The sequence below is a fragment of the Mya arenaria genome, chromosome 11 (genome assembly GCF_026914265.1).
Source record: "Mya arenaria isolate MELC-2E11 chromosome 11, ASM2691426v1".
Classification (NCBI taxonomy): domain Eukaryota; kingdom Metazoa; phylum Mollusca; class Bivalvia; order Myida; family Myidae; genus Mya; species Mya arenaria.
The window spans coordinates 16,875,629-16,899,776 of NC_069132.1; the positions used below are offsets into that span (position 1 = coordinate 16,875,629).

The 24,148-nt window shown below is 39.7% G+C and overlaps 3 protein-coding genes across 4 annotated transcripts; 2 read left to right on the plus strand and 1 right to left on the minus strand.

Annotated features, from left to right (window-relative positions):
• Positions 1 to 5,259: 5,259 nt before the first annotated feature.
• On the minus strand, positions 5,260 to 6,603 carry LOC128208368 (uncharacterized protein DDB_G0271670-like; the record flags this gene model as incomplete). The annotated part of the gene is made up of 1 exon (XM_052911928.1): positions 5,260 to 6,603. A coding segment is annotated over one exon (1,344 nt), but the record flags the coding sequence as incomplete, so codon positions are not given.
• A 699-nt stretch (positions 6,604 to 7,302) lies between these two features.
• LOC128209744 (protein c-Fos-like) lies at positions 7,303 to 11,490 on the plus strand. 2 transcript variants are annotated; one of them, XM_052913927.1, is made up of 6 exons: positions 7,348 to 7,435; positions 8,023 to 8,200; positions 8,783 to 8,962; positions 9,142 to 9,608; positions 9,820 to 9,927; positions 10,162 to 11,490. In XM_052913927.1, the coding sequence occupies exons 2-6, from the start codon at positions 8,173 to 8,175 to the stop codon at positions 10,303 to 10,305; spliced, it is 927 nt and encodes a 308-aa protein (XP_052769887.1). In that variant the 5' UTR covers positions 7,348 to 7,435; positions 8,023 to 8,172; the 3' UTR covers positions 10,306 to 11,490. The 2 variants fall into 2 exon arrangements, with proteins under 2 accessions (XP_052769888.1, XP_052769887.1); XM_052913928.1 differs by lacking the exon at positions 8,023 to 8,200 and having other exon boundaries at positions 7,303 to 7,435.
• Positions 11,491 to 19,466: 7,976 nt separating this feature from the next.
• Positions 19,467 to 23,532, plus strand: LOC128207299 (uncharacterized). The gene is made up of 3 exons (XM_052910139.1): positions 19,467 to 19,876; positions 21,543 to 21,644; positions 22,169 to 23,532. The coding sequence occupies exons 1-3, from the start codon at positions 19,613 to 19,615 to the stop codon at positions 22,616 to 22,618; spliced, it is 816 nt and encodes a 271-aa protein (XP_052766099.1). The 5' UTR covers positions 19,467 to 19,612; the 3' UTR covers positions 22,619 to 23,532.
• The last annotated feature ends 616 nt before the right edge of the window (positions 23,533 to 24,148 follow it).

Here is a 24,148-nt window from a genome sequence, read left to right on the forward strand (position 1 = left end):
CCAAAGCATGCCGTAAAGTTCTCTCGCCCTTCAATATCATCAGCATCTTGCATGTAGTTGAGATACGTTTGTTGACAGAGCCTCGAGTACCGTCCGCCCGTGCGTGATGACCTTGGCGCTATCTCTACTCGTTAATAGTCGCAAACATACATGGGATAGGCATCTTAATCATGAATCATTATTTGTTATCAAACCAAGTGTTTACTTTTTACTTTGTAACAGTCATTCAAAATCATTTATTTCATAATACAACGTACGGTTTAGTTTTAATTTGCATGCGCCGAAATGCTCAAAAATCTCAAATTTGTTTAATACACACGTTTTACGCCTTTTATTGCAAACATTTTTATAAAGTTCCATTTCATTAGAATACTTAATTCATTTGAAATAAAACTGTTAAAGCTAGTCACCCATACACTCGGAAATCACAAAGTAACGTCCAGGAGAAAGTGTTAAATATAGTAGCTTGTATGTCCACCATTTGCAGCAATTACTGCATGGCACCTAAACCTCATTGGAACAACATATCGGTGCATGTAGTTTTATGGGATAATGTCCCACATCCGACGAATATCACGCCTGAGTTCGTCGACATTGTGTTGTTGGGGCAAAGCCCTAACTTCCCTCTTTAACAAGTCCCACCACACATTTTTTATCGGATTCAGATCTGGGCTTTTAACCGGAAAACCTAGAACACGAATGTTGTTTGTTGCTAGCATATTCTGAGTTCCCCGTGCAACATGACAAGGCGCATTGTCTTGCAACAACATCATGCCTCGATTAGCTTGAATGTGCGGTATCAATACAGGTTGAATAATATCGTTCTGATACCTCACTTCATTTAAACTACCATGGATAGTGACAATGGAGACCTGGTGTGCATTGAATTTTCTGCCCAGATCATCACGGAACCGCCGCCAAACTGGTCTGCGTTAATGAGACAACATTCCCTGTTTCGCTCTCCCGTCCGTCGGTAAATGCGGACGCGCCCGTCTGACCCACGGAGCTTCAATCTGCATGACATTAGCCCTGCCCGCTCTGATTAAACGTAGATTCCGTCTCGCCCATGCTTACCATGCTGCTATGTGCCTCGCAGTAAGGACCGGAACCTTCCGTGGGCGGCCGGCCCGGAGCTGGTTGCAGACGGTCTGCGGGCTAATTGGCCGGTAGTGCGCGCAAAATGAACGCCTTGCCGTTGACGTAGCCGGAATGAAAAGCTTGCGTAGGTGACATATAACCATATACACTGAACAAAATTTCTAAACGTCTACTTTATGAAAACTACCCAATGTATCGACTTGAAAATTTAAACTACATCGTTATGCCTAGTACTCTATCGATTTTTATAAAGAAAATCACACCATACGGTCGAGGTTAGCCATGCGAGACGATAGGTGCGATTTCCAATTTTTTGGCGCGAGAATCACGAAGATTATGAAATTATCGCTAATTGTCATGTTAACGCAATACATGTTGAATTTTCAACTCGAAAAACAGAAAAAAATGGCTAGAATGACTATTGAAGAGCGGGCAAGGGCCGTCGGCATGATTGATGCAGGTACCCCGATTCGGCAGGTATAACCAATTTTGTAAATTAATTAATAATTTCCGATATAATTTGCAAACTAATATAAACAATGTTCTGTTTAAACCAATGACGCATAATAATCAATGAATTTCAGGGTGCGCGGCTGTTTAATAGGCGACACTCGAGTATCCGTCAGCTGTGGGAGAAATTTAGAAGAACCGGAAGTGTTGCTGACATACACCGGAGGCCCAAACGCAGAGTAACAACTCGCCACCAAGATAGATATATAATGGTTCTTTCTCACCAACGCAACCGTTTCACTCCGGCTACGTCAACGGCGGACCGTTAAGCACGCACCACCGGTCAATTTGCCCACAGACCGTCCTCAACCGGCTCCGGGCCGTCGGTTTTCGCGTCCGTCGACCACGGAAGGCATGATGTTGTTGCAAGACAATGCGCCTTGTCATGTTGCACGGGGAATCAGAATATGCTGGCAACAAACAACATTCGTGTTATAGATTTTCCGGCAAAAACCCCAGATCTGAATCCAATAAAAATGTGTGAGACTTGTTAAAGAGGAAAGTTAGGACTTTGCCCGAACAACACAATGCCGACGAACTCAGGCGTGATATTCGTCGGATGTGGAACATTATCCCACAGAACTACATGCACAGATATGTGGTTTCAATTAGATCAAGGTGCCAAGCAGTTATCGCTGCAAATGTCGGACACACAAGCTACTAAATTTAACACTTTCTCCTGGACAGTTCTTTGTGACTTTCGATTAAATGGGTGACTAACTTTAACATTGTTATTTCTAATGAATTAATAGTTCTAATGAAATTAAATTGTATTAAAATGTTTTCAATAAAATGCGTAAAACTTGTGTATTGAACAAGTTTTGTGATTTTGTTATTTTATTCACATATTTTAATAGAAAATATAGTGGACGTTTAGAAATTTTGTTTAGTGTACATATATGTGCGTTTTGGCCTTCGGCGCATGTCAGCAACACTTCCGGTTCTTCTAAATTTCTCCACCAGCTGACGGATACTCGAGTGTCGCCTATTGAACAGCCTGAATTATTATTACTGTAATTACGCCATTGGTTAAAACAGTACACTTTTAATATCATTTCCCACATTATATCGGAATGAATTTGTTAATTTACAAAATTGGTCAAACCTGCCGAATGGAGGTACCTGCATCGTATGATCATCCCGACGGCCTTTGCCCGCTCTTCAATGGTCATTCTAGCCACTTTTTCCGTTTGTTTTTTTTTTCAAATTGGAAATTCAAAATGTATTGCGTTAAACTGAAATTTAGCATTAACTTCATAAACCTCGTGAAAGCCTAACATGGCATCTCTATCGTCTCGCATGGTTGACCTCGACAGTAAGGTGTGATTTTCTTTATAAAAATTGTAAAGTACTAGGCACGATGTAGTAACCAGTTTCAAGTCGATACATTATTTAGTTCTCATAAAAAAATCCGTTTTGTTCAGTGTATCAATATTGATGTTAATTGTTCTTTATGCACCAGTCAATTGTAACCACGCCCCCCCCCCCGGTCAGGGGGTATACCGGGGATAGCCGGGGAAATGGGCCGTGTTTTTACCTTTCAGGTGGCCCCGCAGTGCCGGGTGAATGCGGTGGTTTTGTCTTCGCTTTATTTATAGCGGGGAAAGGGACTTACCTAGGGTCCCTGGGGTTCGGGGGCATTTTGCGGGGGATTTTACCATCTGTTCGTCCCCGCAGAACGGGGATTTTAGCCGGGGTTTGCTGGGCCGAAAGTCAAAGTCCCCGCTATTCCCCAGACCTGGGGGCGTGGCTACAATTGACTGGTGCATTTATGTCGCAGCCAGATGAACGACTAACTGTTTATGTACACCTCAAATTAATACGTATATAATGGTTCAAGACTAACAAAGCCAGGCTAGGCTGTATTGACTTCCAGTTGTTTTTGGACGGTGCCCCTCAGGGCCGGTCTTAAGTAGGCACATCAGCCGATCCAACTACCAGCCAAAGCACGCCAAAATCAGCGCGTACCAATGGCAGTAAATAGTTCGTATTGTTGTTTTGAATACACAGCTGATTTAAATAGTGAGAGAAGTAGGTCATGTATAATTTATTTACAATTGGTACTCAAATCAAATATTTATATTGATAAATCATTTCGCCAATATCGACCTCTACATGGAAATAGTTCCACTGCCTTATATCAAACTGCATTCGGATCTCCTCGGACATTTTATCGAAAAAATGGCCGAGGAGCTCCGAATGATCAGCTAAAATAAATCCGTAAATGTTTCGAACTGAATACTGAAGTACATTGTTGCTAAACAAAATTAATTTAATACTTTGAATTATCGAAATATTTTATTATCTTTGGTCTCTTCTTCTGAAATTGGGTACGCGTAAAGCCCTAGCCCCGTCGACCTCCAGGACTGTCCAGGATCGTCCTGGACTGATATACCAGCCGGCAATTTTAAAATGTTAAAATTGCCGTGGTCATCCGGGACCGTCCGTAGCTGATCCCGGATGGCATCCGTGTTGACATCGTGTTGGTCCAGGATGGTCCAGGTCTAGGATGGTCAGTGGCGATGCCGTTGTTGTTACGAGGTAATCCGTGTTTACCCGTGCTGGCTCCGTGTTCATCCGTTGTGGTGGCGAGCTGGGTCCGGACTGGGCCGATGTAAGGGACAGTCGAGAAACCGTCGACTCCATTCCACCATAACCACTCCGGACCATCCCGGATCAAGAATATCCCTTGATCTGAGGTGTCCGTATTAATCCGGGGTGGTCCCTCTCAGGTCCAGCTTTGGCGTGACTGACTGTAGATGAAACACTTTGAATGTAATTATTTCTATATTAAGTTTTTGCCAGGTACACATTTCTGGTTTATTACTTATGACAATACCGCGTGTACTTCTTACATCACTATAATTTATTACTCACATAAACTATTAAGTTACAATTTTAATATGAGCAACCAATTTATTGACGATTCAGTAAAAGGTCGATCAAAATATATGCTTAAGGGTCAAATAATTAAAAAAAAACCACTGCCATCCGATTGGTTTTTAAAGGAGTTCAAGCATTATTTTCTTTCTTACGGTTCGTTCGTCTGCATTCTGTCAGGTTGATGATACAGCATGATCATCCAAATGTTTGACTACACCGAATAAATGAGATTCATGATACTTAGTAGTATATACTATATGTTAGAAGTTCATCGTTTTAGGTAGGTAAAGTTCGATCGTTCTTTTTAAAGATTTATATACAATTACAAATAATGTGAGCAGTAGTTTCCAAGCATACAGAAAATAATTTTCGTCAGTTCCTACATGACGTCAAAGTGGTTAATAAAACACTGGTTATTGAGTAATCATTGTATACATTACCTCATAAATCGGCTGATATCTAGAGCAAGAAGCAATGATAATTTAACGTTCGCTTAAGTTTAAACAAATATGGACACCGTAGTTAGTCACCTAAACTGTGCTAAGGTAGTTTCAAATCGTTGCGCTTCCAAACCAAACCAAAAATCATGTGAACGTCTGTATGAGAAATTTGTCTACTAATGTCTATTTCTGTATATAGCCTTACACATTATATTATATTGTACGCCGGTAGAAAACTAATGAGACGATATACGGTTTTAACCTATTTAAACAGTTAAAATTATTTCAAAATGATATGACTCGCCGTTGATGATTAATATTCTAAATACTAGTATACGTGTAATGTTGGCCATTTGCCGGCCGGGACCTCAGACGACAACCTGAATATAAATGCTGAGTCATTAATAATAATAATAATAATAATAATAATAATAATAATAATAATAATAATAAAAATGATACTACTACTACTACTACTACTACTACTACTACTACTACTACTACTACTACTGCAACTACTACTACTACTGCTACTGCTACTGCTACTGCTGCTGCTGCTGCTGCTGCTACTACTACTACTACTTCTACTACTACTTCTACTGCTACTACTACTACTACTACTTCTACTATTACTACTACTACTACTACTACTACTACTACTACTACTACTACTACTACTACTACTACTACTACTACTACTACTACTACTACTACTACTACTACTACTACTACTACTACTACTACTACTACTACTACTACTACTACTACTACTACTACTACTACTACTACTACTACTACTACTACTACTACTACTACTACTACTACTACTACTACTACTACTACTACTACTACTACTACTACTACTACTACTACTACTACTACTACTACTACTACTACTACTACTACTACTACTACTACTACTACTACTACTACTACTACTACTACTACTACTACTACTACTACTACTACTACTACTACTACTACTACTACTACTACTACTACTACTACTACTACTACTACTACTACTACTACTACTACTACTACTACTACTACTACTACTACTACTACTACTACTACTACTACTACTACTACTACTACTACTACTACTACTACTACTACTACTACTACTACTACTACTACTACTACTACTACTACTACTACTACTACTACTACTACTACTACTACTACTACTACTACTACTACTACTACTACTACTACTACTACTACTACTACTACTACTACTACTACTACTACTACTACTACTACTACTACTACTACTACTACTACTACTACTACTACTACTACTACTACTACTACTACTACTACTACTACTACTACTACTACTACTACTACTACTACTACTACTACTACTACTACTACTACTACTACTACTACTACTACTACTACTACTACTACTACTACTACTACTACTACTACTACTACTACTACTACTACTACTACTACTACTACTACTACTACTACTACTACTACTACTACTACTACTACTACTACTACTACTACTACTACTACTACTACTACTACTACTACTACTACTACTACTACTACTACTACTACTACTACTACTACTACTACTACTACTACTACTACTACTACTACTACTACTACTACTACTACTACTACTACTACTACTACTACTACTACTACTACTACTACTACTACTACTACTACTACTTCAAATACTGCTACTGCTACTACTTTACAACCTGAAATAGTGCATGTATTTTCCAACTACATACCATTATCACTACTACTATTATTGCTTCTGCTGTTGTTGTTGCTGCTGCTGCTGCTGCTGAAATTGCACATATTTTCAGAAACAAGCTATATATGTTTGATTTTAGTCATTATATATCGGCTCTGCTCATTCAAGTGAGATAAACATGTAATAAATATATAATCACGGATATTTACTGTTAAATTATTCTTATTTATTAACATAGCACGGAGCGTAATGTGACGGAATATGTGTACCACTTTCTCGAACATTCGAGCGAGATCGCTTGTTTCCCGGCTTCGGTGTGATTCATCTGCCACCGTGGTCGGAGACGCGTTGCCAATATTTACATTTTAAGCTTATCACGTGATGTAAACAAAACGATGTCATATGCTATATTTAGACAAATATCTAAATTAATTCGAATATGCATGATTTCCGTAAAAAGGGTGTAGATAAAGAGTTGTATTTGCAAAATGTGTGAAAATATGAATCACTGTAGTGTTTGAAAGCTGAAAAAGCAGGGTGTTCGTTGTCTTTTACAAACGTGGCCTTTGGATAAATTTAGAAAAGTAGTGCATATTTATGAGGCTAAGGGTCACGTGACGGATTTCTTAAAATAGACAGATTGGGGTCAAATATAAATGAAACAAAACTATTTCACAACGACCAGAAAACGTTTTGATTTTGAACTGTTCAGATCGAAGCTTATATTGTGAATGTCTTTGAGTAATTCGGATTGTTTAGGAAGCACTAGATCTATCAAAATGTAAGTTGTTGTCACTTTTCTTGTATTAATTAGTTTAATATTTATTAAATATACATTGTACTTGAATAACTTTCATCACAACCATTTTTTTTGTATTTAAAAACACATGAAAGACAAAAGTAAATGTTTAATTTCATTTTGAACAGGTGTATCATGGTGTGCTTTTTTAAATGTTGCTCTTTTATTGTGATTTGTAAATATCTATCTATCTCTGTTTAATGTCAACTCCTATATATATATATATATATGAAAACTTGCATTGAATGCATTGAACGTATCCAAATGTTCAATGATTTTACCTAATATTTTGATAGTTTCTATGTTTGATTTTTTTTATATCAACTTCACTATAAAATTTGAAAATGCTATAATTCATTGTTTCTGTCATGGAAAATGCACGCGGTAACGACTACACCATACATTGAAATATTAGATGACATTGCAAAATTGACCGGGTCATGAGTGTAGTTGTAAAACGTTTTGTATGCCTAATGTTTGCTGTAAGTCACCATGTCTTTCCGATGGAAAGAAATGAAAATCATTTACTAATTGAACTCTATTATTCTTTGGGTCGGGGCTGAGGATAGTGAGGCTGGGGAAGGGTGGTTCCATGCGTGAGAATCTTTTGCGGTCTTGGAATGCGGTTGACACGGTCGGTTGAATTCGTAATCTGGAAATACCCTTCTCATGTAGGCAAGGCGCATGCGCGAATGACATCATTGGGCGGAGTTATGTAAATGAGTGCGGCGTTCGATCTCGTTCAAGGTGAAGTAACATGGGAGTGGCAGTTCATTCATCTTCGATATACGGCTAGGGTATAAGTGGAGTCTTTTGCTGCCACCGCTGCCTTTTATCTGATTAAAACCACTATCCTCCTCTTGAAAATGTATTCGCTCGTACGTACTAATTAATTTTGGATATTAATACGCTTATTTATATCTGGGACCAATAGACATATAATAGTTACCGCATGCGGCAATCTCCTACGCAGTGATATTCCCTGACAGGCAGAAAAGATCTCTGCAACCGCTGGATTTCAGCTGTATAAACTTAATATAGAAATAATTTTAAATATTTTTTTCTTTCCTTTTTGGGAGATAATTGTTACCAAATTTCAATTTTCCAAGGTGCATTGAGGTTAACATACAGAAATAAAATAAAATTAAAGGTAATTAACCGATGATAACGTGTTTGTATGGTCGCAGTGATATTATACTACTGTAAGGGAAGTAACTCTGCGTGGGGTTTGCCCGCACTGTTGACTAAACGTCGCTAATGAAAATAATTAGATTTCAGTGTCGGACTTTTCTATACTCGTTGTTCATATGAATTTTTCACTATTTGCAGACAAGATGGTAATGCACGGACAAAGCGATATATTGGAGGTTTTACTCGGGAGGACCCCTGAACTGGTAAATGCCGGCGGGGAGTTTAATTTCTTTGCCCCGTCGACGGAGCGAGAACAGGCACTTGACATGGACATATTTGAAGACAATGCGGACCTCACTCTTCTAGACATTGTCGCAGGTAGGTTGCATGGTCTGCATAGTCATTGCAGCCTACACATCATGGTCACTGTCAACAAAAGAATGAATATCATGTAAATAATTTATGTAGGATCGCTTCGACTATTCAAGTTATTGAAGTTTGAATGCATTGATAATGGTTTGCGATTTGTTAAGACAACAATACACGTAATCTTACAGGCGACCAGTGCTTCGTCGAGGAAGTTGTACCTCAGTCGTCGGTTCCGGAGGAAGTCTACAATGTCACCGTCACGACGTCCAATGAAGACGACCAGATCCTGCATGACGGCGAATCGCTTGTCTTTCAGTTCCCACCAACTGTTCCTTACAACATCGAAACCGAGACCACCACATTGGACGCCTCATTTCTGCAGAGCTTTGCCTGTGTTAGCCAACCAGAAGACACAGTGGACTCGGAGTCTCTGTATTCCACGTCTACCGTCCCAAACACGCCATTCAGTCCCTCTTCGCCCGTGTTCTTGCCCTACGGCGACACCTCCTCCCAGAGTTCCACGTCCGCCGACTCCACTTCCGGGAACGTGCCGGCGTTCGTAAAAGAGGGTTTAAAAATGGCCATTCGGAACAAGAGGCGGAGCGAGGGGAAGGGTGATATCAGGGTGGAGTTCGTGCCACCAGCTCCCGAACAGGTAATTATCTATCAGCAGTGATTTCAAAACAGACCTATCATTCAGCATATTTAATATAATGTTTACATGCTAATTGACGGGCCAATATCATTAATCTTCTTTTAAAAAATGCCCAATTTTGCTTCGTGTGCACACATGCTGTAGTAATGGTTCAGTTGAAAGGTGTGACTGTTAACAAGTGGTAGCTTCTATAAAGTATGTTCGTTTTCAGCTAACCGACGAGGAGAAGGCGCTGCGAGATGAGAAGAGGGAGAAGAACAAAATGGCGGCCCAAAAATGTAGAGAAAAGAAACGTGTGAGAATAGATGTCCTAGAAGCGGTGGGTTTTATTTTTTCTATGTGAATAAATAAATATGTAAGAGAAAAAAAGCACGAGCATAATGTTTTAAGATTATGTTGTACCGTACCTTGCAATTGTCACGTACATTATTACAACGCCTAGTGCCCTTCATCTACCTTGTGTTACATTGTTTTTGTTCTGTTTTGATAACATAACGCATTAACGGATAATATAATAGATATGTTAATTAAAACAACCTGTATTTTATTTCAGGAAACGAGAAAGTTGAAGGGAAAGATGGTTGCGTTCCAGACTGAGATTCAGAAGTTGATCGAGGAGCGAGATCACCTGATGGACGTAATCAGCGTACACAGCCAGGTGTGTCCCGTCTTCCGGGCGCAGCTGCCGCCACATTGACACCCGCCGTCCTAGCGCACGGACGGACAAACCCGGGACCCCCACTGGACTTGACCAATCAGTCTGTTGAACTGAACGTTAGCCAACACTGGCCGCGGTGTGACAGGGCGGTGACTGATATACATGTATGCATTTGTTGGATAGCTATCATGAAATACTATATTTTATCTATTATGTTGTTATTTAAATGTGAACATTACGTGTGATGGAGTCAGCTTTGTTCTTACCGAAGCGGCAGAGATGTTTGTTATATTTAATTTGTATGACAATATCTGAGCAAACCATGTTTAGAAGTTTTTGTTTGACCGCCAGATTGAGAATGATTGAAACCAGAAGTCAGTTGAACTTTTCCGCGTATGAATTTCCGCACGTCGACGTAGAAGTGAAACATAGAATTGTACATGTAATAAATAAAGAAAGTACAAGTCAGCAATTTGCATAAACACTCCTGAATAACGGGGAGCGGCCTAGATATTTAATACGGCCGCTGTAGATAAACGATCATGAATGGGGTACGTTTTCAATGTCACTATCATAGATAAACATGTATATATCCTACAATGGACAAGTATATATGCGTGGGTGTATATTGAGTGTCTTTTGTTTATAAATATGTTAATTTATAACATTGAAAAATGAACACTTTCGTCATCTTAAAAGTGTTAATGAAACGCGACAATGAACTAACACTATGGGTGTTTGTGAGTTGGTAATGCATTGTTACAGTGGCAACGGTTTCTAGTGCAATAAGTTAAAACTAGATTACTATTTTATTTAATATTGAATTGGTTAACTAGAAAAAAGTTAAACTTCGTCTTAAGCAAGTATTACAAAGGTTGGTTCATTACAACCGAACCTTTGCGTCATCGTTCCGGATGCCTTGCAGAGACTGGTACATCTGACCTGAACTTGTTTCCATGCATCATTTTAGTTGTTGAACACAATGTTGTAAACCATGCACATTCTATCAAGCTATATTAAAAGGCAGCATTTTTATAGTTCATCTTTTGTTTGTACATGCACCATTGACATTCTCATATAACTTTACTTGAACTGTATATTGACATAGATTTTTACCTCATTGTTACAATTCTTCGGGATGATGTTATTATAGTTTGTGTGTTTCAACTATTTTGTAGGTTTTGCATTGTGAACAAGTTTTAAAAAATAAAAGTATAACAACAATTTTGGTATTTCTTGTGGAATATTGTCAGACCGTATTTAAGTTTTTTAAGTGATTACGTTTTCTACAGTGACATAGAGAAGACATGTGTGAATATTTGTTTATCTCTTAACTATGTCGTGGACACGACTGAGTCGACATTCTAAGTGGCGCTGAGGTTCGTGATAGTTAGTCGTGGACACGACTGAGTCGACATACTTGGTGGAACGAGATAGCATGTCGTGGCTATGCCTGAATCGACATACTTAGTGTAGAAATACTTAGTGGCGCTGAGGTACGAGATAGTAAGTCGTGGACACGACTGAGTCGACATACTTAGTGGCGCTAGGTACGAGATAGTAAGTCGTGGACACGACTGAGTCGACATACTTAGTGGCGCTAGGTACGCGATAGTAAGTCGTGGACACGACTGAGTCGACATACTTAGTGGCGCTAGGTAAGAGATAGTAAGTCGTAGACACGACTGAGTCGACATACTTAGTGGTAGGAACAAGATAGCCAAAAAACATAGTGGTAGGAACGAGATAGTAAGTCGTGGCGACGACCGAGTCGAATTACTGAGTGGTAGGAACGAGATAGTAAGTCGTGTCTACGACTGATCCGAACTACTTAGTGGTAGGAACGAGATAGTAAGTTGTGGCCACGACTGATCCGAACTACTAAGTGGTAGGAACGAGATAGTAAGTCGTGTCTACGACTGATCCGAACTACTTAGTGGTAGGAACGAGATAGTAAGTTGTGGCCACGACTGATCCGAACTACTTAGTGGTAGGAACGAGATAGTAAGTCGTGTCTACGACTGATCCGAACTACTTAGTGGTAGGAACGAGATAGTAAGTTGTGGCCACGACTGATCCGAACTACTTAGTGGTAGGAACGAGATAGTAAGTCGTGTCTACGACTGATCCTAAATACTTAGTGGTAGGAATGAGATAGTAAGTCGTGTCTACGACTGATTCTATAAACTTAGTGTTAGGAACGAGAAAGTAAGTCGTGCCGACCACTACTGATCCGAAATACTTAGTGGTAGGAAAAAGCTGGGACTTGACAGCCCTTCGCCAGGACGCTGGCAACTTTAAAGTTATCATTGATTATGTTTACATCACACATTCGCACGCATCATTTTAGAGATTTCTTTATTTTAGAGCTCTGCGTTTAACTAGACCGTGACAAATAAAGTTATTCATTTAGACGATTTTTTAAATAATGAATATTCTTAACATGTGTTAAAATGCTTTTATGTGGATAGAATGCTAATGCTCAGGAGTTTATAAACAGTAACCATGGTGACCCATACGTTGAACGCCGACGTGTCTTTCCTTTCCACTGGCGGGGATTTCCAGATCATCAGGTGAGCATGCGCAGTCACTGTCATGAGAATCTGAATCATACGACATGAATATTCATGAGGGCAAATATAGACAGCGAGTATGTAGAACGGAGAAAAGGGAGGCTACTCGAGTTAATAGGTGGATCAAATTTGTTTCCCCGGTAGTCGTCCGTCTGAAATTTCAAACACTGAAGAGAGTTGCCGTGATCGCATTTTTTTCAAGTCCCGTTCATAACTCTCTTTTTCTCAGTAAGGCGTCAACAAAAAATATTTTTGTTTCCTGTTTTATTTCTCCTCAATTTTGAGGTCGGAATTTTTTTATTTTGCAAATTATTTCTTGAGATTTTTCTGTTACCAAAAAGTATTAATTATATGCTCAAAATCACCTATTCGATCATTATTAGCATCGCTGGTATTGTAATAAGCATAAAGCATTTTATTTCCGACATATAAAAGCAAAATTATCAAACAAAAGTAAGAAAATCTCAAAGCAAAAAAAAAGTCTTGGGTCGGGGCAACACAATAGGGTAGGTCGGGAAAATGGAAACAAACATATTTTTAAGCTTTAAATAAATGTAACCGGGGGTAATTCGATTGTTGCTGTTATCGAGTTTATAACATTATAGTCACAGTTTATACTCTAAGACACATTTTGAGACTTTATAAATACACTGGAGCTAATGCAGCGAATTCAGGTTCTATATTAGACTTTGAAATCATAGATGTCAGCTAGCAGAGCGAGGGTTGTCGGTTCAAACTCCACCAGACGCACTAAGCAATGTGTGCAGTCTGTTACACAACGACTAGTATCAGCTTATCATTATTAGTAAATGTAAGGGTAACTGCCTAGACACGGGCAGCTAAAACATTAGAATATCTGGGCGTTGAAACGGGTTAACACTTAAATTTTCCTCCCAGTGAACTGTCGTCCGTCATCGATGTCATTTTTTTCGGAGTTATCGCATCTTATATTGCATTTCAGCCTGATCTGTTGAACTGTTTTGCAAAATAAATCAAGTTGAAGCTCTTGAATAGTTTTTAAATGCATGCATGCATCTAAAAAGGTAGCTTGTACTGGTCTATTTGATTAAGCTCGATGTCACCAAGTTGAAGGACAAAAGCCATAGTACAATTATATTGTCTAGGGTCGGCAATCAGGTGCTGATCCACGATTTGACGTTAGTGGTGGGTACAACTAGGGGATGCATTAGAAAAGTGCGCCATCTCCCCAGGACACTGAAATATTTGCTAAAATTAATGTAACATCGGTGTACGCGGGTCTTTCCCAACGCCAAGTTTGGCTCAAGTATTTTATGCATATTCTTCCTGGATACAATTTCACCCACAGACAATTTAAGGGGGCAGAGGCGCCCTGTTTTCTCAAGTGATGTTTATGGTGAGAGCTAAGAGTGTGTTGAAACAGTTTGGTAATTCGCCCTTTCCCAGTACTTTGCAATATTTATGTTTAACCTTTCGGCCAATTGTAAGATGCCAATGTCTCCTTGGTATGAACACTCGGGGGAAAACCCTTTTTTCGTACTTTGAGAAAACCTAATGTATCTTCATCGTTTTAAGAAGAGATGGAAGAAAAAGAGTTTATGGCCAGAGTTTTAGTTAGACAGAATTGAAAAGTTAAACTCGTGTTTATAGCATCATGATTATATATCACAATAAAGTTCTCTCACCTCTGAATATAAAGTTTCAGATAGAGGTACACGTGTTCATATAGAGGTACAGATAGAGGGGAACCTCTAAATATAAAAGTACAGAAAGAGGTGTACCTCTAAACACCTCTTAATACAGCGGTGGGGATAGAGGGGCACCTCCAAATATAGAAGTACAGAAAGAGGTGTACCTCTAAACATCTCTTAATATAGCGGTGGGAAAAAGGGGAACCTCTAAATACCTCTTAATATAGCGGTGGGGATAGAGGGGCACCTCCAAATATAGAAGTACAGAAAGAGGTGCACCTCTAGACACCTTTTAATATAGCGGTGGGGATAAAGGGGAACCTCTAAATACCTCTTAATATAGCGGTGGGGATAGAGGGGCACCTCTAAATATAGAAGTACAGAAAGAGGTGCACCTCTAGACACCTTTTAATATAGCGGTGGGGATAGAGGGGCACCTCCAAATTTAGAAGTACAGAAAGAGGTGCACCTCTAGACACCTTTTAATATAGCGGTGGGGATAGAGGGGCACCTCTAAATATAGAAGTACAGAAAGAGGTGCACCTCTAGACACCTTTTAATATAGCGGTGGGGATAGAGGGGCACCTCCAAATTTAGAAGTACAGAAAGAGGTGTACCTCCAAACATATCTTAATATAGCGGTGGGGATAGAGGGGCACCTCCAAATTTAGAAGTACAGAAAGAGGTGTACCTCCAAACATATCTTAATATAGCGGTGGAGATAGAGGGGCACCTCTAAATTTAGAAGTACAGAAAGAGGTGTACCTCTCAACACCTCTTAATATAGCGGTGGGGATAGAGGGGCACCTCTAAATTTAGAAGTACAGAAAGAGGTGTAACTCTCAACACCTCTTAATATAGCGGTGGGGATAGAGGGGCACCTCTAAATTTAGAAGTACAGAAAGAGGTGTACCTCTAAACACCTCTTAATATAGCGGTGGGGATAGAGGGGCACCTCCAAATATAGAAGTACAGAAAGAGGTGCTCCTCTAGACACCTTTTAATATAGCGGTGGGGATAAAGGGGAACCTCTAAACACCTTTTAATATAGAGGTGGGGATATAGGGTACCTCTAAATATAGAAGTACAGAAAGAGGTGCACCTCTAGACACCTTTTAATATAGCGGTGGGGATAAAGAGGAACCTCTAGACACCTTTTAATATAGCGGTGGGGATATAGGGTACCTCTAAATATAGAAGTACAGAAAGAGCTGCGCCTCTAAACACCTCTTAATATAGCGGTGGGGATATAGGGTACCTCTAAATATAGAAGTACAGAAAGAGGTGCACTTCTAGACACCTTTTAATATAGCGGTGGGGATAGAGGGGCACCTCCAAATTTAGAAGTACAGAAAGAGGTGCACCTCTAGACACCTCTTAATATAGCGGTGGGGATAGAGGGGCACCTCTAAATATAGAAGTACAGAAAGAGGTGTACCTCTAGACACCTTTTAATATAGCGGTGGGGATAAAGGGTACCTCTAAATATAGAAGTACAGAAAGAGGTGCACCTCTAGACACCTTTTAATATAGCGGTGGGGATAAAGGGTACCTCTAAATATAGAAGTACAGAAAGAGGTGTACCTCCAAACATATCTTAATATAGCGGTGGGGATAGAGGGGCACCTCTAAATTTAGAAGTACAGAAAGAGGTGTACCTCTCAACACCTCTTAATATAGCGGTGGGGATATAGGGTACCTCTAAATATAGAAGTACAGAAAGAGGTGCACCTCTAGACACCTCTTAATATAGCGGTGGGGATAGAGGGGCACCTCTAAATTTAGAAGTACAGAAAGAGGTGTACCTCTAAACACCTCTTAATATAGCGGTGGGGATAGAGGGGCACCTCCAAATATAGAAGTTCAGAAAGAGGTGCACCTCTAGACACCTTTTAATATAGCGGTGGGGATAAAGGGGAACCTCTAGACACCTTTTAATATAGCGGTGGGGATAAAGGGTACCTCTAAATATAGAAGTACAGAAAGAGGTGTACCTCCAAACAAATCTTAATATAGCGGTGGGGATAGAGGGGCACCTCTAAATTTAGAAGTACAGAAAGAGGTGTACCTCTGAACACCTCTTAATATAGCGGTGGGGATATAGGGTACCTCTAAATATAGAAGTACAGAAAGAGGTGCACCTCTACACACCTCTTAATATAGCGGTGGGGATAAAGGGGAACCTCTAGACACCTTTTAATATAGCGGTGGGGATATAGGGTACCTCTAAATAAAGAAATACAGAAAGAGGTGCACCTCTAGACACCTTTTAATATAGCGGTGGGGATAGAAGGGCACCTCTAAATTTAGAAGTACAGAAAGAGGTGTACCTCTGAACACCTCTTAATATAGCGGTGGGGATATAGGGTACCTCTAAATATAGAAGTACAGAAAGAGGTGCACCTCTACACACCTCTTAATATAGCGGTGGGGATAAAGGGGAACCTCTAGACACCTTTTAATATAGCGGTGGGGATATAGGGTACCTCTAAATAAAGAAATACAGAAAGAGGTGCACCTCTAGACACCTTTTAATATAGCGGTGGGGATAGAAGGGCACCTCTAAATTTAGATGTACAGAAAGAGGTGTACCTCCAAACATATCTTAATATAGCCGTGGGGATAGAGGGGTACCTCTTAATATAGAAGTACAGAAAGAGGTGTACCTCCAAACATATCTTAATATAGCGGTGGGGATAGAGGGGCACCTCTAAATTAAGAAGTACAGAAAGAGGTGTACCTCCAAACATATCTTAATAAAGCCGTGGGGATAGAGGGGTACCTCTAAATATAGAAGTACAGAATGAGGTGTACCTCCAAACATATCTTAATATAGTCGTGGGGATAGAGGGGTACCTCTAAATATAGAAGTACAGAAAGAGGTGTACCTCTCAACACATCTTAATATAGCGGTGGGATAGAGGGGCACCTCTAAAATTAGAAGTACAGAAAGAGGTGTACCTCTCAACACCTCTTAATATAGCGGTGGGATAGAGGGGCACCTCTAAAATTAGAAGTACAGAAAGAGGTGTACCTCTCAACACCTCTTAATATAGCAGTGGGGATAGAGGGGCACCTCTAAAATTAGAAGTACAGAAAGAGGAGTACCTCTCAACACCTCTTAATATAGCGGTGGGGATAGAGGGGCACCTCTAAAATTAGAAGTACAGAAAGAGGAGTACCTCTCAACACCTCTTAATATAGCGATGGGGATAGAGGGGCACCTCTAAATATAGAAGTACAGAAAGAGGTGTACCTCTCAACACCTCTTAATATAGCGGTGGGGATAGAGGGGCACCTCTAAAATTAGAAGTACAGAAAGAGGTGCGCCTCTAAACACCTCTTAATATAGCGGTGGGGATAGAGGGGCACCTCTAAATATAGAAGTACAGAAAGAGGTGTACCTCTCAACCCCTCTTAATATAGCGTTGCGGATATAGGGTACCTCTAAATATAAAAGTTCAGATAGAGCTGCGCCTCATTATATTAAAAAAGAGGTATATATATATAGCCTAAATATAGAGATGCGGTGTACTTAAGAATAGAGGTGCAACTCGACCTAATTTAGACATTTGAATCACACGGTATGTCATAGGCAATGGCTATGGTTGTGGTTGCGGCATGGGTCAATGATTGTTGGATTTCATCATAATGGGTCTTACTTACTAATGTTGACATCAACTGTGGTAAGGTTAAATAATAGTGAAATATGTGTGACTAGTTACCCAATACCGACTTGGTGATAAAGGAACTATTCGTTACAGATTATAACCACACTGATAATCGTTTGAAGTGTAAACAGGCTATTAAAATATATACTGTGTCGAATACGACGCTTCATTAAACAACATTAGTTTGTCATTATGTTTTCGTATGTTCGATATCATGGACACGTTTTTTTGTTTCAGTTAATTGTTAAGGCATCCGACCCACACATGAGTCATTCTAGGTCTGATAGCACCTTTAACCATATAATGCTAAATGTAGAAGCCCCGGGTATCCCAATCCCATGTAACTCTGCTAGTAGTTGAAGGGTATTGCTTGCTAAATTTACTTATATGTAAAGTAATTTAATTTACCGAATATTTGTTATCATAAAATTACCGTAGTTTGCATAACTTAAAAAGCTTGTTTGTTGTACTTGTTCTACGTATTTTTTCTGACACATAAAACCCTTTCAAACGATGCCAAAACCATATGGGGTCACGAAGCATCAAGCATTTACATGTTTGTGGGTTGAATACTATAATATAACAATAAAACACGCAACTATTTTAAGAACTTAACCATATCTATGAATAATTTAGTGCAATTATGCGTTCTTTACCATAGACTGTTCAATTTGACAGAAGTCTTCTTTTCCTTGACGGTGGGCCCACATTATTGTATTCTTCGACAGAATGAATTATTGAATGCAGGGACGGACGGACAAATATAATACAACGAACACTCACATACGCACACACAAACAACCACACGAACATAAATGAATGAAGGGAAAATGAACGCAGTTATAATCATCATATTACCAACATTATTCAAGTTCATTATTTTACAGTTAATAAATCAAGTTTAAACGTTCTAAAATTGAAAAGTTAAATAATTTAATGAGCAAAACATTGCCAGTCTCTAATAAACAACGCATTTACATGAACATCGACACATTTTGGTCACATTCGACCTTTATATAACTATAATTTTCCCAGAGAATTAACATGAAATATTTCATCAGACATGTATACATTTTTCATTCAAAACTCCTTTAAGGACACGTCCTCCGACAACAGTTCGAGCAATTTCTATATTGCACGAGCCAGCGACCTTCATAATACAGGCCCGGGAAAGGCTGATGCAAGCACGAAACCGATTTAACCCAATACAAGCATACATATGAACCCTTACTAAGCGATCACGCACCATAGTCGTGGTCCCAATAAATACTACAGCTGATTCGTTGGAGTTCCCCACATAACTAAACCTGAATCGATACAGTACACTACGTTTCCCACAGTTCACGAAACAGTGACAGAGATAGCCAACAGAGCTGTAATTTTCAATTTTAAATATTTTTGCGCATTATTTTTGGAAAAATAATAAGTGAAAATGGTTCGTGTGATAAGTCAGGGATTTAGCACTCCAAGGAGCCGACACAGTTCCGGCGAGGAAATGATCGAAAGGTTCGCCGAAATGAAAGCTACCGGTACATCGTTTGATGACAAACAGACACTTAAAGATGACCTGTCTCCAAAACCGTTGGTGATTGATTGTAACACGGATACGAACGATTCATACAGTGGTCAAGACTCGGAGGACGATGGTAGATGCTTCAGAAGAGACAGAGAGAACAATAACGTTCATCCGTACCAGGTATTGACTTATATTAAACTGCTCGAGAATACATTGACCGACATAATTTCTCTGGCATACATGTGTATCTAATGTATATTAAATTAAAGGACTTGATTTGGGTTAATTAGTCGATGAAACTCTGAGTTGTTTTGTTAGTTTTAAGTTTTCGACCGAGTATCAAGGCTATGATGAAACATTGAGTGATCACTGATTCATTCTGTACCTAATGTGCTTTCACAACCGGGCTGAAATTCGGTCGCCGTTTCTCAATCAGCTGTGAATCAGCTGTTTGGTCGGTGTTCAGTAGTATAGCGAGCGCCCCCTATCGGATTTTCCCAAGGTTTATCTACATTTCGGCTGGTGTAAAACTGGAGCATTTGTCGATATTTGAAAAGCTTTCGATAGTGCACTGTTCTCTGCACTGTTCACTGCGAGTTGTTGGAATGTGAACTTGTAAAACTATAATAATACTGTCAAGGTTTTCTATTATGTCAGTCATCTGTTGTTCACGTGCGTTTAGACACGCTTTAAATATAGAATGAGATCGGTTTATATATAGAAGCTTTATTTTTAATACTTGCATAACCTCTTCCCGTCGTTACATGCATGCAACTATGCAGCGTTCAGGGATTGGTCTTATATGAGAGTCGTCCGAATATGTTTAAATGGACTAGAACTAAAGCAGTCATTTTGATAAATTTCAAGTAAAGGAACTCCAAAGCCAGTGTCTAAACGCGTCAAGATGGTCAAAGCCAGTGCCTAAACGCGTCAAGATGGTCAAAGCCAGTGCCTCAAAGACACATTGATTGTTAAATGTTACACTGACCCGTCGTTCGTTGTGGAATTTGACTTTATCTTTAATATATAAAAATCTTGTCTCTTGCCACTTCTGCCGTCTTTTATTGTCAAATGTATGTCAGCTCCGGCCACTATCTGGAACGAATTCAGTTCATTCTTATCTACTGTCCTAAAGGTCCTTCCTTCTTACATCATCATGACAGGTCATTTTTTAGGAGATCCTCTTTTTCGCATACCAATGATGGCAGTTTTGATTTGAAAGGAAACATTTTGTGAGAATTTCCTGTATATATAAAGTGTTAAATGCTAGTTGCTCATAGTTGCGGTACATTTCGTGAGACACTGATAATTTTTATATATAAATTGAAAGACATTTACAGTAAGCTTTGACCATTGATTAATAAACATTCAAGACAAATAATCTATGAGGGCCTTAATGTTGCTTAAAATTCAGTTTATCCATGAGACTGTCATCGGTCATTTTAACAACAGTGGGTCTTCCTTTAAAGCATTATATATTATGGTGTCGATAATTTAAAGTCGAGATAAGAGTACGTGAACAGAACGATCTTTATTTATGGCAAATTATAAGAAGAAACCCGTTGTGAACGTCTGCTATTTTAGACTACTTTCACTATATGCTACATATATCACGTGTTTGTTTATGATATTGAAAATTCCACTGCACACCTGTGTTTTACCTGAACGAAGACGGATTGTTGCACTTAAAAAGAGTTATTCGGTACAAAATAAACCAACTTACGTTAGTTCTTTAATAATTAGCTTTACCTGTTGGTAAACACATATAGAAACAAAACAACATTAGTATATCAATCAAACAACATTTGATAAATATCTAATTAACGATGTGCATTGTTGGTTTCAGGACGTGACTGTTATGAAGAAGGAACGTCGTCGGGAACGTAATAAAGTGTCGGCACAAAATTACAGACAGAGACGTCGGCAACAGAGCTCTGCCGCCCATAAGGTATTCACAGACACTGCTTACGTTCAGAATTTGTCCATAAAAATTACCTAACAGTATCGCGGTAATGCACCAGTCAATTGTAACCACGCCCCCCCCCCCCATGTCAGGGGGTATACCGGGGTTAGCCGGGGAAATTGGCCGTGTTTTACCTTTCAGGTGGCCCCGCAGTGCCGGGTGAAAGCGGTGGTTTGTCTTCGCTTTAAATATAGCGGGGAATGGGCCTTACCTAGGGTCCCTGGGGTGCGGGGGCATTTTGCGGGATTTTTACCATCTGTTCGTGCTCGCAGGGCGGGGATTTTAGCCGGGGTTGGCTGGACCGAAAGTCAAAGTCCCCGCTGTTCCCCGGACCTGGGGGGAGGGGGCGTGTTTACAATTGACTGGAGCATAACTATTTTCATTGTAATATCAAAGGATATGATCGCGTTAGTCTGTATTCTATATTTTCTTTAAAATTCTGGAAGGAATAAAATGTGCTATATTTTAAGCCGAATAAGTAACTCAATGCGCCGCCATTACATTTCCAGTCACTCGAATCGCTGCAAGTGCACAACAAGAACCTGCTTGACCAGGTCCGCCAGCTGGAGGCCGAGAAGCACATCGTCGAGGAGTACTTGAAGAGCTGTGTGCGCGTTCCCTGGTGCCCTTTTCATCGCGCCTCACCGTCCCCACACCACCACTGCACGCCCACCATCCCCGAACACGAGCCCATTCAGCCCATCGTTCAGCCGATTAGTCCGCCATATCCCGGTGACACAACTCTCGGCGCGTCATGTCCTCCACCCGAACAGCCTTGCTGTAATGGCGCGAGCAATTTCCCCCAGCTCGACAACTGTCGCCCGATGAACATGACCGTTGACAACGAGTGTCGACCTGTTGCTATGGCGCCAGACAACGCCAACAACAACACCAACACCAACATGCCCCAGTGCATGCCCGGCGGCGCCCCTTCGTCGGGAGACAGTTCGACTCCATGAGGCCCAAATCTCGTGCTTGTTTGAACTTGAACGTGACGTATTTGCACGAGGTAGTTTATGTTGCCCGCACCACATGACAGCCAGTGTACTCATCATGGCTGAAATGCCGTTATTAGCACGTTGAGATGCATACAAGTTTTCCCATCCAGTTCATTGTTTAGGACTTGTAACACTGATGTTAAGCTGTCATTGCGGGAAAGGGCAACGCAGGCAGCGTTGTTTGTGAGGAACAGTTTAGCGTACCGGCGTATCTGCACTCTCGCCAGTTCCGAGTGAGGTACCAAAACTGAAGGATGGCCCAGTCCCCGGAGGCGTAAAGGCCTTTCATAGGAATGAAACGTTTGGTACCCAATTGTAGATAAATACATGTACACAGATTAAGAACATTAATTCAGAAATGTATCTTGATAAAAGGATGACTGCGTTTATTTTGTAGTAGTTATTTCGTAGAAATCGTACTTTTTTATGCCTTATTATAAAAATGCATTTGCACAATTGATGTTGTAAGTTTTAGTGATGTTTTCAATTGTATGGCAATTTTAAACGTTTTTTCTTTCTTTTTTGTAAAACTATTTTTCTTAATGGTATACCATGTACATTTATATTTGTTGGAACTGTTAGGTCGATCTCAAATGTCCACGATTTCATGTATGTACTTCTCTTTTCATAACAATGCAATACAAGTAGATATTACTTTAGCTTAATATTGAATGAGTAAAACATATACATAGATATATAGCCATTAAGATGCATTTCAGTTGCTTTTTGTATATATATATATATCTTATTATAAGAGCTGTGTTCGTTGTCACCATTTCATCTTGGCAAGTTTCAGAAGTTTCACCTTGATCATGTATTTTTCAATATTTTGTATTTTACACAAATTTATCTTGTTAAGTAAAAGGGAAAAAATGTTTGCGTTTTGTGTTGTTGTTTGAGTCACATGTTCATGTGTTGGCGAGAGTGAATACGCTTAAAAGATTTATCAATTTATTACGTATTACGATTCGGATTTATTCATCTGTATTTCAAACAAACCCTGTAATGATACACGTTAGGAAACATATTCCCGGTTTAAATCTAGAACCACAACTAATATTAAAACACACTATTTATATAAATAAGTGTGTCTCGATATTCTGATGAAATCGTCCCGTCCCGGGGTCATGTCTGGTCACCAGGCTGACATCATGCACTCGTATTCCGCAGTACATAACTGCCTGGAATTCTTGACATAACTCTTTGGGATTCTTGATTTCAGATACAAATGGGACAATGACTGTACGTGTTTAGTATACGCTTTAAGTAATACACTATTTCTTTGAAAATACGACGTGCCGGCGCCTGTATGTTGGAAGTTTGAGGCCCACCTTGTACACGTGCGCACCTTATGCGGTTCATATCACCGTCCCAAGACTCTCGTTGTATATGATTTGTATGTCTGTTTGCTTTAATGTTTCCTATCGCAAAAGCTCAAATAAAACTTTAATTCATTGCCGCATAGTTCTTGCAACTAATTATCACGGTTTC